The sequence below is a fragment of the Colossoma macropomum genome, unplaced genomic scaffold, assembly GCF_904425465.1.
Source record: "Colossoma macropomum unplaced genomic scaffold, Colossoma_macropomum, whole genome shotgun sequence".
In the NCBI taxonomy this organism is placed as follows: Eukaryota; Metazoa; Chordata; class Actinopteri; order Characiformes; family Serrasalmidae; genus Colossoma; species Colossoma macropomum.
In genome coordinates, this window is record NW_023494791.1 from 4,656,925 (window position 1) to 4,675,483 (window position 18,559).

At 39.9% G+C, this 18,559-nt stretch overlaps 1 protein-coding gene across 1 annotated transcript; it reads left to right on the forward strand.

Moving 5' to 3' along the window:
* Window positions 1-18,071, forward strand: znf451 (zinc finger protein 451). The gene is given in 14 exon segments (XM_036573679.1): window positions 1-59; window positions 1,407-1,482; window positions 2,178-2,252; window positions 3,075-3,188; window positions 3,273-3,387; window positions 5,763-5,913; window positions 8,095-8,221; window positions 8,568-8,727; window positions 10,844-10,991; window positions 11,073-12,521; window positions 12,523-12,575; window positions 14,239-14,316; window positions 14,864-14,941; window positions 17,933-18,071. Coding segments are annotated over 13 exon segments (2,643 nt in total). The 5' UTR covers window positions 1-59; window positions 1,407-1,428; the 3' UTR covers window positions 17,974-18,071.
* Window positions 18,072-18,559: the final 488 nt, after the last annotated feature.

Below are 18,559 nucleotides of genomic sequence, written 5' to 3' on the forward strand. Positions count from 1 at the left end.
TATTTTGAAAGCCGTTATAACTGGCGCTTGTTTCGCTCGGCCAGCTGCAGGCAGGACAGGTATGTTTTTCTAGTTGCAGTAGTTTAATTTACATTATTTTTACATTTCTCTTTGTCAGCTGAAGAAGATTCCGCTTCCTTCGCGGTGTCAGAGCTTTCTCTGTTATTCAGTGGCGCTGCTGGAGGTGAGAAAACGGTTTATTCAGTTGTTTGTGCCGGTTAGGCGGGGATAGAGGAGGGCTAAGTTAGCTAGTTAGCAGGCTAACATTAGCCAGCCAAGTTACTGGGCGACCAGAATGTAATGAGAGATTAAACCAGCAGCGTTTAGTCCAATAAAAGCAGGTTTCTGCTACTAAAAAGGAGCAAATATTATAGAAAACAGCTCCGTTTACATGTTTAGGTGTTTTTCAGTCTGTGTTACATCGAGGGTGGGTTACACCAACAAGGACTGAGCTTAAACTCGGATTAAATCAAGGTTTATCTATTAATGATGTGGACCAAACTTTAAACCTAGTTTAAAATGTATAAGAGTTACGTCTAAAGTATCATATTAACCCTGGATTACTTTTACAGTAAATCTAGATGAAATTTAATCCTGTTGCACCATTACTTTAAACTCAGATTTAAACTTCCAGTTTAAAAAAAATAAATGAATGTTCTCACAAAATTTCTCTCTCTCTGTCTCTCTCTCTGTCTCTCTTGCTTTCCCTCTCTCTCTCTGTCTCTCTCTCTCTCTCTCTCTCTCTCTCTCTCTCTCTCTCTTTCTCTCTCTGTGTGTCTCTCTCTCTTTCTCTCTCTGTGTGTCTCTCTCTTTCTCTTTCTCTCTCTGTGTGTCTCTCTCTTTCTCTTTCTCTCTCTGTGTGTCTCTCTCTCTCTCTCTCTCTTTCTCTCTCTGTGTGTCTCTCTCTCTCTCTTTCTCTCTCTGTGTGTCTCTCTCTCTTTCTCTCTCTGTGTGTCTCTTTCTCTCTCTCTCTGTCTCTCTTTCTCTCTCTCTGTCTCTGTCTCTCTCTCTCACTGGGTGGGTTGCACCAACAAAGATTAAGTTTAAACTTGGGTTAAATCAAGGTTTATCTATTAATCATGTTGCAGCAACCTTTAAACCTATTTGTAAACTGTCAAGTAAGTAAGAACGTTGACTTTGTGGATTATTTTCATCAGGTCTGGGGTAAATATGTAAATATTTTACCATTATCGTGATAAATTATGTCACTTTTCTGAGCAGACTGTGCATTTAAGTACCAGTACTTAAAGAACACTGACCAACTACAAGTTTCCCTACAGAGAGCAAAATCAGGCCTGTTTAATTCTATTCAGTGATTACTGTACTTGTATGTCTATTATTATAGTATTTTTTTTATATGTAGCGCAGAAGTTTGCTGCTTGGACTTATTCTTGGTTTGTTCACAGGTCCAAGCCAGATTAACTAGCAATGTCTACGTCTGCAGACATCGAAGATGAGGAGGACGATGTTGAGTTTGTATCAGTAAGTAGAACCCAGTACTAAAGGGGAATTCCACAGATTTTTCAAAATTTCTGCATAATTCTGTGGTTGAGCTGTAAACAGAGTGATTCAGAGTGGTTTGGTGTGAAATGGTTGATTGTGGAGACTCAAATGTCTTTACAGTGGTGGTGATAGGAACCAGGGGTTGCCATGACTACAACACAAATATAGACATTTTATTTACTATCCAAAGCCACCAGTGAACCTACACGAGTCTTCTGTAATGTTAATAATGGTCGAATAGTGGCAAATCTGAAAACAAGTTTTCTTCTGGGACTATATTTTCTCACAACGCCCTGCAGGTACGTCTCCGCCCTGAGTGTATTATAAAATATGATTTGAGCGGGAACCTTATCTCAAAGTCATCATAAAACTATGACTCGGGCATCACGTGGTGTACTGATAAACAATTTCTTGTGATAACTTTCAGTGAGGGAGCTTTTAGATGCATTAAATTCAATAGATGTCTGGTTCCTATCACCACCACTGTGAACAGTTCTGACTCAGAAAGCAGCATCAAACCACTCTGAATGACTTTCTTCACATCTTAACCATTTAATCAGTGATTTTTGATGAAAATCGATGTGGCGTCTTATTCTCTTGCAAACATCTTGAGTCAGACAAACATGCAGGTCTTGGGAACTGTGCGGCTCATAAAAGTCTTCCATGCATTTCAGGAAGGGCCTCTCCGACCAGTCTTGGAGTGCATAGACCTCCTGAGTGATGGAGAAGACGATGCAGGTGTTTGTACGGTGAGGATGCTGATTGTGATTGACCTAAGATGATGTCGCTGTTCCAAGTAGTCTGTTCAGCAGTAATAATTCAATCGGAATAGAATACGTCCGTGTAAACACCTCAGGCGGAATAGACTAGTCTGATTGAGGCCACTTGGAATACAATTTCTGTACGATTGACTGAGGTGAGCAATCCTGTAAATAATCTGTTAAATAGAAGAATAATATCCTTGTAAACGCCTGTATCTGATTACATTCCCTATCGGAAAGTTTAAGTCCGTTCTGATCATGTTCGTCACGTCATAGTGAAAGTTTATACCGTTCAACATGGCGGAGCAGAAACTGGTCTGCAGAGGAGACGAAGTTTATGCTCTGATCTTTAAAAGACGGCGGTGGGACGGACGTCCAGCTTATGTGTCTCAGAACACGACGTCTTCCTCTCGGCCTTCTTTAATCAGGACATGTGAAGGACGTTTTCCTGAGTCTGACATCATTTTAAAGTCATTAAAAACATAAGCGCTGCTCGTCTCACTCTGACTGGACTCACGTGATGCTGGTTGTCATGGTAACATCTACACTAAGCGGTTCTCTATACATGCGCATCATTTTGGATCTGATTACTTGTAGTGAACATGTAAACAGATTTTCATCAGATTGTTGAGTAAAGTGAGCATAAACAGTCTTAATCTATGATCGGATTGTATTTAATTGGATTGGCAAAAATCTTTGCATGTAAACACAGACACTGTCTAATTTCTTGAAGCCTGTATAATATTGGAATACCCTGCACATGTGCTAATCATTCTTTTTTACTTTTTACACATTAAATGGAAAAGCTAGATTGAGGATCAGGTTGACAAACAGAAAGCCCATGCTGCGTCCACCTTGGACAGACTGGCTCGTCAGGTTGCTGCGGAGAAACAAGAGCGGGCAGAAAAGTGCAAAGCCTTTAAGGTTTGTTTTTTCCCCTCTCCATCTTTGAGGAGATTCTGCGCCTGGTTTTGATGTGCATGTGTTGAGCTTGTATTTGCTCTTTAGGAGAAGATGATTTCGCTGCAAGCTCACGGCCGTCAGGAGTTGGCAGTCAGCCGTTGCAGCAGTGGGGAGAGTAATGATGCCAAACGCTGTGTGGACATATGGCTGAAAATGCCAGGTTGATTTTACCTCACATAGCAAAAGTATACTGTGGAAAGCTTGTAGAGAATGTGTTGCTGTGTAAATGATAAGGGTTTTCCACAGTGCAGTACAGTACAGTACTGCGCAGTATGGTTGCAGATCTGAATCTGAACTATCCACGCTCTGTTCGAGTAGCTGTGTCCGTTTCCCAGCGCATGACAGAACCGTGAAAGCTTGTGCGCAGAAATCTCTGTGACCTTATGCATTTCTCTTTTCACACCTGTAAAACGGCAGACAAGGCTTTTTATATGCCATATCAATACAATACCTTAAAACACTTCATTCAATCAATCAATCAACCTTTATTTAACCTCAGAGAGCATTGAGGGTGACCCTCATTTACAATGTTGCCGAGTTGCTACAGGAAAAGGGATTGATCATGTGTAAGAACATATCAATAAAGAAGTAAATTTAATGAAAAATTGACTCAAATCAGGTAAGTATAAAAAAGAAACATTAATAATAAAAATACATAGAATACAATAAATAATATAAAACAATAATTAAAACGGAGCTAAAATGTAAAAGTTAATAAAATCAAAATAAAATAGAAGGAGAATAAGATCAAAAAGTAAACTAAAAATTAATGAAAATAATGAAAAAAAATCATAAAATAAGAATATGAATAATAATAAATAAGCAAACAAATAAATAACAAAATAATGAATATAAGGTGATACTAATGGTAAAGAAAATCAGGTAAAACAGGCAGAGTGGAGGTGGTTAGAGAGCAAGAGTTTAAACTGACTGAGTGACCCAGCGAGCTGAGCTGTAGTGTTTCCTGTAATGAGGGTCCAGCTCGCTGGTGCTGTAACTAAAAGCAGATTTTCCTAGTTCAGTAAAACCCTCAGTACCTGGCATGTGATCCAACCACTGGAGCGAGTCTGATAAATACCATTATTTACAGACACTATTGAAGTAATATATTCTGGCATATAGCCGGAGATTCTTTTATAATAAAAATAAACCAGTGTGTTTCCTGCCGTGTTGTTAGTGAGGGCCAACCAACTTTTTCATACAGTCTGCAGTGATGAGTGTTAAGTGGGTCTCCAGTAATGAACCTCAGTGCAGAGTAATATTGCACATAGACTTTATATTACAAAACCATGACATCGGTAACATGCTCTCTTCAGACTGGGTTTAAGGTAGCAAACCACTTTATCTGTTCCACACGATTGATGATACAGCCTCTCCACTTTACTGCTGGCTTGCTATTTAATCCAAAGGCTTCATAGTTAACAACAATAAAAAATAAATGCTGAACATGTCACGATTTCTCACAGGAATCCAGCATTAACAGTAAACACAAACAACAGTAGCAACAGTAAAAGAGCTTCCAATTTTGATTTGTTTTTTTACTGGATTCGATGGCTATCTTCTGATAGTCTGTTCAGCAGTAGCCATGTTTACATGCAGTCTGGTAATCCATTAATAATCCGACTAATAGCTCAATTGGAAAAGAATACGTCCATGTATATACTTCAGTCGGAATAGACTAGTCCGTTTGAGGCCGTTCGGAATACAATTTCTATCCGATGGAAGGAGGTGGGTAATCCTGTAAATAATGGATAGTGCCACATATAAAAAAAAAACAAGCACTCCAGATGGAAAACTCTGCCTGGACTCACGTGATGCTCGCTGTCATGGTAACGTTGTAGTTGTAGTGAGCATGTAAACAGAGAACAACAATCGTATTGTTGAGTAGAGTGAGAATATAAACACCTCGGTCTGAATCTATAATCAGCATGTATTTCATTGGATTGGCAAAAATCTTTGCATGTAAACACAGACACTTTATCGTCTGCACTATTACTAGCTCCGCTCATACATTCCGGCTCAGCACACTTGGTACTTGGTACACTAGGGCAAGAAGGGTGAATAAAGTCGGCACGGATGCTCAGACTCAGGGTCACTTGGCAGTGGAAGTCAAAGTCAAGGCAAAGTTTATTTATATAGCGCTTTTTACAGCAGGTGTTGTCACAAAGCAGATTTACAGAAAAATCCGGGTCTGAGCCCCCATGAGCGTCGCCAGTGGCATGACAGTGGCAGGAAAACTCCCTAAAAGCAAGAGGAAGAAACCTTGAGAGGAACCAAGACTCAAAACGGGAACCCATCCTCTGAAAAAGGGGAAATTTTTTTGATTAAATAGTTTGAATATGCATGCAGCAGCATCAATTATGACAAAAATGATGACAAAATGTGTGCTCGCTGATTTATCTCTGGACTGTACTGCACTGCCTCGTGGAAAAAACCATATAAGAGTGCATGAAATAAGCTGTATAATCCTGATAATTCTACTTTCTTCATGTCTGCTGTGGTCGTGTAGATTATAAGACTTCTAATGTTCCTCAGGATTAAAGCCTGGTGTCCTCCACACTGGCACAAGCTGGAGGCGCAGATCTGCTCCTGCTTCCGCGTTCAAGTCCTCCCCTCAAACCTGCCCTGTGATTAACTGTGGCAGAGTTTATGATAACATCCCTCTCCTCGAGGGTCACCTTAAAAGGTCAGTGTTTTGATGGTGTCTGTGATTTAGAATTGGATATACACTCCTGAGTAGTGATGGTGCACTTACCTCCGAGTTGTTTTGGGTTTGGAGTAATATGGCCAAAGAAAAAAGAGTAGAATTTTTATATATTTGCAATAAAGGTCTTTTTTGTGGTTTGGTAAGCCACCCAATTTGCTTCCCTGAATGCAGGAAGGCACATTAATAGGCCTGTGCCTGGTGACTGGTGAGAGTTACTGCAGTAACAGCCTCCCAGTGATGGTAAAACTCATTTACCCCGGTTTAAAATGTGTTTATTTCATGCAAACCACAGCAAGACTCTAGTATTCCTACACATGATTATAACTGAATTCAAAACATGTTGTGCGTGTGATTTCCAGCATTTATTGTACCAATAATAGATGAGATTTTTGTAGAAATGCAGCTGAGCTGTGCTGGTTTTATGCACTCAGTGCTGCAGGTGGATACCATGCCTACCAAACAGCTGCCCATGTTACAGTGTACATTTTAGGACTCCTTCAGGCCAGTGTCAGGTTTCAGATGTCAGACAGAACAGCTTCAGATCTCAGGAAAAACAGTGTTGCGTCTCGGCTCTGATACAGTCAAACTGATCTTAGCGGCTACAGACGTGGACGATTCTTTCTTACTAGATTAATTACAGTTTTGTGGCCAAATTAAAGATGACAAATTGAAAATGAATTGAAGACTAAGCTTCAGCCCGTATGCTATCACTGTTAGCTCTCACATCTGCTTCAGTGTTCGGAACTGTCATAAAATTACCAGGTGATAGAGAACTGCAATTATTATTATTATTAGTAAGTAAGAAAATTTGATTTATGTAGCACATTTAAAGCCAAGGTGCTTTACAGTAAAACACAAAAGGGATTTCCACCTTCCGAACACCTCCGTCATTCACACAACAGTGTACAGTCCTCAGTCTACAGTTCATTGGCTGCTGAATGCTGATCAATAAAAGTGTGTTTTAAGCTTGGTTTTAAAAACAGTCACAGAGCCTAATGTCACTTGGGAGACCATTCCAAAGTCTGGGTGTGGTGACAACAAAAGATCCCCTTTTTCTTTAAGACGAGACCGTGGAACAGTTAAAAGTGATCGGGATGCAGACCTTAAAGATCTTGTGGACGTGCTTTGTATGTATGCGCCCTCAACATATTGCTGAAAACCTCGTATCTCCAAAATGGAAACTTTACAGGAGGAGGAAAAAACCTACTTTACTTTTAATGTAAGTCAGTGAAACCAGGCGTTTTCCTAAGTAATTTTGGGTCGTTTCTTTTGGTCCATTCTTCATGAAATTTACACACAATGTAAAGACCAACAGGCATATTTAAATTATGTGAAAAACTGAGCTCAGCAGCGACATGCAGGTTCCTGACCATTCAGGGCTTTAAACACCATCAGTGCCATTTTATATTGGATTCTGTAATGCACTGGGAGTCGGTGTAAGGGTGCTAAAACTGGGGTAATGTGCTCTCTTTTCTTCGTACCAGTTAACATTCTGACTGCAGCATTTTGATCTAGTTGTAAACAAGCCAGAGATGCTTTGATAATTCCAAAATAAAGTGCATTACAGTTATCCACTGTAGAAGTCACAAAGGCATGAATGACTTTTTCCAGATCTGAAGCATTAAGGAATTATTTTAACCTGGAGATTGTCCTAAGCTGGAAGAAACTGGCCTGTTTATTACTATTATTACTGTTAATATTTGTTATTGTTGTTGTAATCTTTATAAGTTCATCTGCTGATGCTTTGGACACATTATCAGTGATATTGGAAGCATCAGCAGATGTACTTACAGAGATAGTAGTTAGTGTGAGCTGAATCTCAATCTTTGTCAAATAAAAAAAAACAGCAGCACAGTTTAGTAAACGTTGTGGTTATAGTTTACTGTCCTGCTTAATTTGGCAGTAAAACTGTAATTACTCTACTAAGAAAGAACTGCACAATTAATAGTACAAAGTTATCTGTCAAATAAATGGCAAACTAAAGGAAAAAAGAAAAAATATTCTACCAATCTCTTTTTATTATTTTTATTTTATTATTATTTTTTAATCGCTGTTTTTCGAATAAGAGCGTTCTCTTACCGGCCCAGGCCGACACACAGTATTCTGTGCAGTGATCAAATGTGCACAAGCTCAGGTTTCCTGTTTGTATTGAATGCACAGATTTGACCACTCTCCGTGTGACCCCACCATCACCCTTAAAGGCCACTCCACACCTGTCTATGCCTGTGTGGCCTGTGGTCAGCACTTTGACACCAAAGAGTTATGGAGGACACACATGGACTCAAAGGTTTCTGTTTTTCTTTTTGTCTTTCCATTAAACTTTAGGCTGTGTGTATAATGCATTTTTTATGTTAAGATATAGTTTTTAACAGGGACAGGACCCCGACTGAGGTCAGGCTATTAAAAATCATCCATTTATTATCTGTTCATTGATAACCTGGTTTTAGTTTGTACAGTGAGTTTAAACGGATGTCATACATTGTTCGGATGAGAATGACTTTGTTTTGGCTCATACTCATCCTCTTCCTGTTTGCGAAGGTCTAGAGTGTGAAAAGCTGTATTGTGCCTTTCCTCACAGGGTTGTACAGGACATCATGACCTCTGACCTAACGCTGGTGTGATTGTTTTTGCAGTTGTCCTCCTCAGATGCCAGGGGCCATGTCAGCTCTCAAACCTGCCAGCTGATTGTGTGCTTTGCTTGTCCTGCCTGCTACCTCCTCTTCAATATCCGAGACGAGTGTCTCCAGCATATGGCAGCCAGAAACCACTTCACTCAGTCCATCTCTCTAAGCGGTTAGTGATGATTCTGTACTCTCTAAAAGCTGCTCAGTAGATGATGTAAATCCACTCTGCTTAACTGGACATTGAGAGTGAGGCTGATTGATTTGGGGAATGTCTAATTGAGATTTTTTTTTTTAACCAAAATTGCATTTATTTTCTTTAGATTACGCTCCAGGTCTGTATTGGTGGTCTACATAGTATCAGACATTTATTAACCATAATTACAAACAAGATTTAAGATTCAAGATTCTTTATTGTCATTGCACAGGGTACAACGAAATTGGTTAGCGGTCCTAACGGTGCGTAAACAAAAAAAAGATTAAGCTGGGAATAAAGCAAAAATATAGGCTAATGTGAAATATAAAATGCAAGATATTAAAAGAAAAGACTATTTTTTTATCATTTAAAATTATATAAAAAATAAACTATAAAATAATTGAAAATAAAATTATAAAAAAGTAAAATAAGTAAAATAAAAGGGTGGATATAAAAGAATTTAGCAGCTATGGTATTGTAAATGAGGATATTGCACATATGTGAACAGTAGTATCTTGTTCCTACATGAAAAAAAGTCAAATGAAATAACTTTTACAATCAAAAGAACTTAAACAACCGTAATTAAAACTAATTATGAGGATTCAATGAAAATAGAAAGCAATACAATTACCCTATTTGAAAATCTGAATGGGGGGGAAAAAGTCTTAAACAATAAAAACCTCTAAGTGTTTGTAAGAATTTATAAGCATCTTAATGATCTGTTTAGTTACCGTGGAAACTAAGGACAGCATACAAAACTGCACACGATGCAAAAGGAATGCCAGACTGTGACGGTCAGCTGTGGCTGTGTTGTCGTCAGGATATTCAGTTGCTTCTGAACAGTCAAACTTCTATACAGGCAGTTTACGCTTCTATTTTCATGGGGTCGAATCTGCACTCTAAATAGCTGTTAACACCACAATAATGATACACCGATAAGGCTCATTCTGGGCCGATGCCGATATCCAGTATTTTTGTGCTGCTGATGCTGATACACGTATCATTTTCTGTGTTTCATCTCGTGTATGTTTCCCAATGAAACAGGAAGTCATGGCTGACCGTTTAAGTGTTCCTAATCGCTCAGGTGAACTTTAAAACATAAAATATGAATGGGAATACACCTCCAGTTAGATTTCACTCCTAAGAATTTCTATGGGTGCCAACAGTTTTGGCATACATAGATTTAAGAAAAATATTTACTTCATGACCCGATCTAGTTTTTTCTTTGTCATTATGCATTAAATAAATATAACCTTAAATAAAGGTTAGATTTCTGGTAATTTTATGAATGAAAAATCAAAAAGGATAAATAATTAGGAGTTTTTGTTTACAAGTCAAAAGTTTATTTATTCAGCTTTGCAGAAAAATAACAGCTCATTTGCTCGTGATTACCAGGGGTGACGATATTAATGGAGGGCACTGTTTGTTTGTTTAATTGTTCATTCATTCATTCATTTAAAGGGTCAATATCGTGGAAAATTTCCCGAATTGTTAAAGTACCGTTCACTTCCCAGTCTATAAAGTCCGTAAATGGAAACTGAGCTGCAATAACAGCCCTTTTGGAATTCATTTTGAAATTATATTGATGTCCTAAGGAGCGTTTCAGCTTTTGAATGAGGTAAAAATACTGTACAAGGCAGCCAACCAGAACAGAGCTCATTTACATAGAGCAGTCTGAAAGGCACAGTAACAAAAACAGCCTGTTTAATAAGAAGGGATGTATATATGTGTGTGTGTGTGTGTGTGTGTGTGTGTGTGTGTGTGTGTAATGTGTATATATAAAAGCTGTTTTTGGTACATAAAACCACACACATTTTATTTAAGGAAAAAATAAAATACAAAAAAATGTGCGATATGGGCCCTTTAAGCAAATATCTGCAGATACTGTTATGATTCTGATATTGTGCATCCTCATTAATAACGACCCTGAGAAATACTTGAAATTGCATCTCTTGCTATTCAAAAATCTGATTTGTTCAAATCACGATTTTGACATAAGTGCTAAACTGTTCAGCCCTAATAGAGAGAATAAATGAACACTTACAGTTTTCAGAGAAATGTGTCCTCATTTTCGAAATATTTTTTATGACAGATATGAAATCATCAGCAGTGCCGATTCCAGTTCCTCGATATGTAAAGGCCCGGCTCATAGCTTTATGTAAGGATGTTGCCTTCAGTGTCAAATGCACAGCTTGTTCAAAGGTGCTTGCCTCGCACATGGAAGCCAAGGCACACTTTAAGTAAGTCTTTTTTTTTTTATATATGTATATTCGGTTTTACATTTAATTCACAAACTAAATGTTTACTTTTTCTGCTCCCAGTGTGCACTGCAGACAAGGCTGTGCTATTGCTGAAGCTGATCAAACTGTGGCTCAGATCATGAAGCAAATGACAGTTTTGGGCCAGTGCTCCTCCTGCGCCAAAACTTTCCTCCGCCGGAGGCAGATAGAGGAGCACAGAGAGCAGACGCAGCACGAGGTGGAGATGATTGGCAGTGTGGAGAAGGTGCTTCTCTGCTACAGCAACTACTGTGAAATGCGACACGGCGTCAAGGACGCCAGCGGTCACCCTTCTAAACGTGCTGGCGCAACCGAAGATTCAGCACGTCGAGATAGGAGAGGGAAAAACGAGTCTCCTGCCAAGCGTCAGAGGCTCTCCAGCTCAGGTTCTCAAGCAGACTGCGAGAGAGCTTTAAACCTTGCCTGGTTCTGCGAGTGTGGCCTGCGGTTCCTGGAGGAGGATCAGGCCAACAAGCATCTTCTAGCAGCCAATCAGATCTTCCACAAGTGTGCCGTCTGTGGCAAGCTGATGGGCGAGTCGTCCGTCGCTCGGTTGCACATGAGCAGATTTCACGGCGGTGCTCATCTGTCCAATTTCCTGTTCTTCTGCAGGCTGTGCAAAGTACAAATGCCGAGGATGGAAGATATCCTGTCTCACGTTGGTGTTGCCCACCAGGGGCACACTTATTATGAAGAAAGAGAGGATGTAGTAGAAAAGATCTTGGCCAGTCCTTCCCCGAAACCCTCTACTAGTGCTGCAGAGAGCAGGCCGACGGTTAATTCTCACGTTCGTCCTCGTAAACGTGAGGAACGGTGGCTATGCAGAATGTGTGAGGACCTGTTTGACTCCGAAGCGGTGGTCCACAAGCACTGCAGCGATGTGAACAGCCACAGCTTCCAGAGGTTTGCTTGTGGCCACTGCCCCCAGAAGTTTTTCAAAGAGTCCACTCTCCGCCGGCACTGTGCCAACGAGCATGACGACCAGCTGCTCCTTCGCTACTTCTGTGGACTCTGCGACAGCATGCTGTACGACTCCGAGCAGGAGTTCCAGGAGCACTACGTTAGTCTGCACAGCAAGGATTACTACTGCTTGGACAAGACGGAGAACGGATCTGATCCGATCCCGGATAGCTCTGTGGAGATGCCAACGACAAGCAAAAACCTCCCCCAGCTCTGTCCCTGCATGAGCTTCCAAAAAGGCAATGATGAGAAGAAGTCCACCTTCACGAGGTGCATGAAGCAGCTGGCCAGCGAAGACAAATGCACCTACGTCTGTCACCGATGCACGACGAAGGTCTGTTCCTACGCTGAGATGAAAACGCACATGTACTTGAAGCACAAGGCCCCGGGCAAGGACAAGAGCTTTGACGTTGTCTGTCTGTCGTGCTCCAAGAGCCACAGGGATGTTCCCAGTTTCCACTCGCACTACCATGAGCATCACTGCTTACTGGAACCCTGTGTGTCCTCTAGAACCAATGGCACAGACAAGGAGGTCCCCCCTCCCCAAGGTTTTGAAGGCAGAGGAAATCTCTGCAGACAGGAACGGTGAGCCCAGCCAGTCTCTCGATTTAAGAGTTTAAGGCCGTTATATTGAGTGGAATTTGTGCCCAGTTTAAAATAGAATCACTGCAGTATAAAAACATGAACTGCAGTGCACACATGACTTTACTTTTCCAAAGTGACATGCAGAATGAAAGCAAAACCTTGATTGCTTTTTCACGTCACTTGACCTTTTTACTAAAAACAATGCGTGACATTTTGCCTTTAAAAAAAGGCTGAATTGGTGTCAGAATTGAGTACAGTCCATCCTGAAATGTGATCAGTGAACAGGTTTTATGGTTTCCACTGTAGGGCTGAACAATTTGGGGAAAATATCTAAATGTGATTTTCTGACCAATATTGTGATGGTGATCTAATAAAGCCATAAGCCGTGAGAGGCCGTGCATTACTGCGGTTTTATCACGGGGAAGGGTGTTCTTAGACACGACGGTAAGCGTCCCAAGTGGTTATTGCTTTTAGAAAACGATGGCCAACATAAACTATAATAAAATACACAATTTTTCAGAAAATAAGTTATTAATAATAAACATAAACAAGTATTCCGCCGAGAAATGTAGTTCCTTTAGTGTATGGTGTAGTTGCTGAGCAGCCATGGACCGCTGAATGAGGAGAACATTAGGTTGTCCAAAGTGATTCTATATAGCATCAAAAAGTGTTCTACTATTGTAATGTTGTCAAGCTTTTAACCATAGAAGAATCATTTTTAGTGCTATTCAAAAAGGTTCTATATAGAACCATCTACAGCACATTCTGCATCAATCTGAAGAACGCTTTCACGATGCAAAGAACACTTTAATTATACAAAGGGTTCTTTGAGTGTTCATGGTGCTATATAGAGCCATTGTCTTTACTAAAGAACCCTTGAAGAACCATCATTCTAAGTGTGTACATTAATAATTTATTGTACCTAACATATATTAGACTATTCTAGAAACACAGCTGAGCTGGTTAAACATGCTGTGTGTTGCAAGCAGATATCATGCCTACAAAATGCCAACTCTATGGTACAACGTACATTTTAGGATCGTCACACCACAGCGTCAGGATTCAGAATGAAAAACGGCTTTTGTCCTGGGAAAAACACACGAGTAAAAACACGACTCGGCTCTCGTTTATCAGGCGAATGGGTCGTTTCAAATGGCTTCAGAGAAGAAGGCAAAGGGCAAAGCTAAGCAGCCACAAACCCTCAGAGAGTAAAGTTTGCTTTACAATTACAGGATGAAACGTTTCGGTTTAAGTGTTAAACGGGTTATTTTCCAAATGGTTACCCAAATAAGAGGACTCTTAGGACATTCCTAGCTGGGGCGCGTCTAATCCGTCAGCTTGGCAGTGCCAGAAAGTAGTGATTGGTCAAGTCAGTTTATCTTACCTGTGAAAACTCGCAAAAACCGAACCAAGAGTGAATAAAATATTGCATTTCTGCATTCTGAAGAACTCCATTTGGTGTGTGATATATCACTTGTACACATGTTCACATGTAATTTATAGATGTCTAAATAAATTGCACAAATCGCATCGAGTGTGTAAAGACCTTTAGACTTTTTTCTACTGTTTATAAAATGAAGAACTTCACAGAATTATGAAATGTCGTAAGAGGTGACTGTAGACAGCTTATCAATTATTCAGATTGTTTTTCTTGTTTTTCTAGCTGAGGAGTTTCAGGAGGTAAAGAGTGCCATTGCTTCGAGCATCGATGTTTCTAAAGAAGATCCTGAGGATTGTAAAGGTAACCATGGTGAATCTGACATGAATTTACAAGATTTTTCTTTTTTTTCTTCTTTTTTTTAAAGGGACGTTTCATAGATATTTCAGAATTTATGCATAAATCAGTCACCAAGATGTAAACAGAGTTATTCAGAGTGGTTTGATGTGAAATGTTTTTACTGTGGAGAAACTAACTAACTCATGCGTAGCGTTGATTAACGGTGAAGTGTATTTTGCCTTACAACACTCTGCATGTACCTCTCTGCCTTGAATATAATACATTAAAAAAAAAAAACATTTTAGACCAAAATCTTCAAAATCCATCGTAAAACAGTGTCTCAGACATCAGGCAGTGAATTCATAACCGTTTCATGTAGTAACTTGCTGTGAGGGAGCTTTTAGAGGTGGACATCTGGTTCCTATCACCACCACTGTGAACAACACCAAACCACTCTGAATGACTCTGTTTACATCTTAACCACTTAATTACGCACAACATTTGAAAAATCAGTGGAATTTTGTATTTTTTCTATAAGAAAATACGTATAAAAGACTTTCATCTCCTTAAGATGACTTCGATGAGGAGGTGAAACTGGCCTTGGCTTTAAGTGCAGAGGAGGCGAAGAAGCCGACAGAGTTTGATCGAGGTGAGTCAGACTGCCTACATTCTTAATTGCCAAAGCTGGTAAATCAGCCCTGAATGTTCATGGCGAGAGTTTTAATTCATCAACTTTTTTATTTTACTAGCTTTGCATGCATGAAAAGGGATACCAGTGTAGGTATGTTGAATCAGCTTGTTAAACTCACGATGGGCTGTTAAGGGATAAACAGCAGTTTGGGTGATGAGGAGCACTTTCAGACAGCCTGCATGGTTCAGTGTTGGAGGCTTTCTGTTTAATGGCACTGGTGTGACCACAGATGTAGCACTCAGTAATGTTTTCTGCCTGTCTGTCTAACAGGCAGTGGTGAAAGGCAGCGTTTAACCCCTTCACCAAAGAGCTTACAGTCGTATGCAAAATTTTAAACCCTCTTAGTCAAATGGCCTGCTATTGTTAATTTGTTAACTTAAAATAAGGCTTTGTTCACACAGCAGGTTAAAGTGGCCCAAATCCGATCTTTTTCTTCATATGTGACACAGATGTGTGTCTGTGTGTCAGTGTGAACAGATAAACACACTGAATCTGACATTTTCAATTCCGCTTTGAGACGTGCTCATATGTGGTACTGAAATCCGATATGTATCCAGTCTGCGGCAATGCGACTCAGTCTGAACAGCCAGATCAGAATTCATGCGACTTTTACGTCAATCCAACTCCACATTCATCATATTTTGCGCTGCTGAGACTCAAAAACATTTGGGCTGATATTTCTGTCCAAAATTAGAAGAGACTCATCCAAAACCCTCCGTGTTCAAAGAGTTTTATAAGAAATGTCCGAACGCGGCCGCAGGAGAACGAGGCTGCAGCGTCAAAGAACAGTTAAAAGTCTGAAAGCAAAGTTTAAAGAAATCGAGGACGCAAACCAAAGAAGTGACCGCGCCCTTTTTACGGCTCGAACACATTCTGGGTGATGAGCCCAGCTGTCAGTCAGCGAAGCTTCATGATGGCTCCTGTGATGCTGGTGAAGATGAAGCTGATCCTCCGGGAGCGACTGGCGTTCGTTGGCGGTCGTGATTGTTTACCTCTGGATGAGCCGTGAAGCAGCGTGACGCTCTGTTCTTTTGTGCATGTGGGTCAGTTTAGGAGCTGATCTGTTCAGACTGTCGCATACAGATCACATTTAAGATAAGTGAACAGCCAAACAAAAAAATCGGATTTGGTGAGAAAATCAGATTTGGGCCACTTTACCTGCTGTGTGAATGTAACCTAAGTGAACACATCCTCTACAGAGAACACACATCTGGACATTTTAGTGCACAGTGTTATTTTGTCATTGTGCACTAAAATGTCCAGACATGTTGGGTAAAAAATAATAAGATATGAAATGTGCAACTTCAGCACCTGTTTTATTATTTCCCAATATGTAAATTCAGCAGGCTAAACAGTTACTGTGCATTAAAATGTTCTCTTTAGAGGATGTGATCACTTATTTTCACTACACACAACTTAATTTGACCAGGGGAGCCCAAACGTTTGCATAAGATTGTCACAATATCTGTGCACATTCAAACATTTGAAATCACTTTTATGTCACAAATAAATGATTATTTTTTTCAGTAAGGAAACTGTAAAATGTAAGGAAATATTAATGTGTCCAGAATGATGGACGGAGCTGTAGATGTTTCTAAAATGACTGGGAAATAATATATTAAAGAGCTTTTAAACTTGTACTAAGATTAATATATGGCTCATATTCGAAACGAGGGGATTTAATCGCAGGCAGGTAATTTATCAGGAAATTATTATGAATAAATAATTACAGAATAATCATTAAGTAACTTTTGTGTCCCTTAAAAAAATTCTTAAAACAAAAAAACCTCTCAAAATACCTTTTCAGTCTGCATTGTATAAATTATTGTATTGAATAAAATAACAGCAATTATCAGTATAAGTGATTCCAAACTTTCGAACTGAACTGAAGCACTTACACTCTGCTGGTGTAAGTATTCCAGTACTTAATGTTTAATTCAGAACTCAAACCGGCTGTGATTGGTTTAGACCAGTGTTTCCTGATCTCAGTCCCGTGTTTCTGAACTGCACAGTTTCCCTCCAGCACCGCTGATTGAACTCATCAGTTAATTACTGAGCCAATCAGGAGCTGAATTGGGTGTTTGAGTCGGGTGTAGCTGCAGAGCCACAGTACTGCGCTCTCAGCTCCGCTTTCTCTGCTCCGGATGTGATGTCACGTAAAGGTCAAGAGGCCATTTGTAACATGGAGAGTGCGAGAGAGACGCGTACAGATGTCCATTACCAGAGAACCAGCTCTGCTGTTACTGCATAATGTTTAACCCTTTTGTTGCCGTATGAAGGCTAAAGCAGAGAGCTAATAGCAGGTTTCACAGTGGTTATGACTGTGTTTTGTGCTGTATTTCTGGGTTGTGGGATGTTTGAGCTGGTTTCTCTCGCTCTGGCTAGTGAGGTCAGGTTCCTCTGAGTGATCTGGTCTGTAAATCATGTCGCTGTTTTTAACCCTTTGTTTATAACATGAAAGCAGAGATGTGATATAACGGTAGCGAGTGGGTTTGGGTGATTTTGGAGCTGGATTGCTGGCTGATTGATGGTTATAGGTGGATGAAATCACTCTGGATGGTGGGTCAGAGTCTGATGAGTGATCTGATGTGTGAATGATGTCGCTGTTTTAACCCTTTGTTGGAATATAAAGGTCAAAAAGCAGAGCGATAGTATCAGGATTTTGGGTGATTTTCCGAGCCGAATTACTGATGCTGATGTCGCAGCTCGATGAAGTCACACTAAGTAGTTAGGGGCGGGTCTGCTGAATGTCCCTCAGATATCAGTCTGAAGAAACTTTTCACCAAGAACTTTTAAGCATGAAATGGTTCTATATAGAATTTATAGTTCCAAATTGAACCATTTCCTTTACTGAAGAACCCTTGAAGAACTTTAATTCGTCCTTTTTATAGGTGTGTTCAAAACGCCAGTAAAAGGAAATGATTTAACTAAATCTCTTCATTTTTACAGACATGGAAGAAGCACTGAAAAGAAGCCTGCAGGACTTCTGATGAGGCTAATCTGATTGTTTATTTTCACCTTCTATATGTTTCTGTAAAAAGTCTTTGTGAATGTGTTCTGAACATTAAATAAAGAGAACTGAAGAGCTCCGGATGTTTTTTACTGTCTTTCTTGATAGCCTTTCTCTCAAACACAACAGGGTCATTCCATGAAGAGGGAGATTTGACTCCACATTTAATCAGACTCCTTATTTAATTAGACAGAAATCTGCTGATGTGTTTTTCAAGATTAAATTTACAGTCGTATGTAAAAGTTTGGGCCCCTGATCAAATGATGTTTATTTTCTAAGTGAAAATAAGTGAACACATCCGAATTATAGACTAGAATTATACACAGATCAGTCATAACATTATGACCACCTCCTTGTTTCTACACTCATTGTCCATTTTATCAGCTCCACTTACTATATAGGTGCACTTTGTAGTTCTACAGTTACAGACTGTAGTCCATCTGTTTCTCTGCATACTTTGTTAGCCCCCTTTTACCCTGTTCTTCAGTGGTCAGGACCCCCATGGACCCTCATAGAGTGAGTATGAGTGGATCAGGCACAGCAGTGCTGCTGGAGTTTTTAAACAC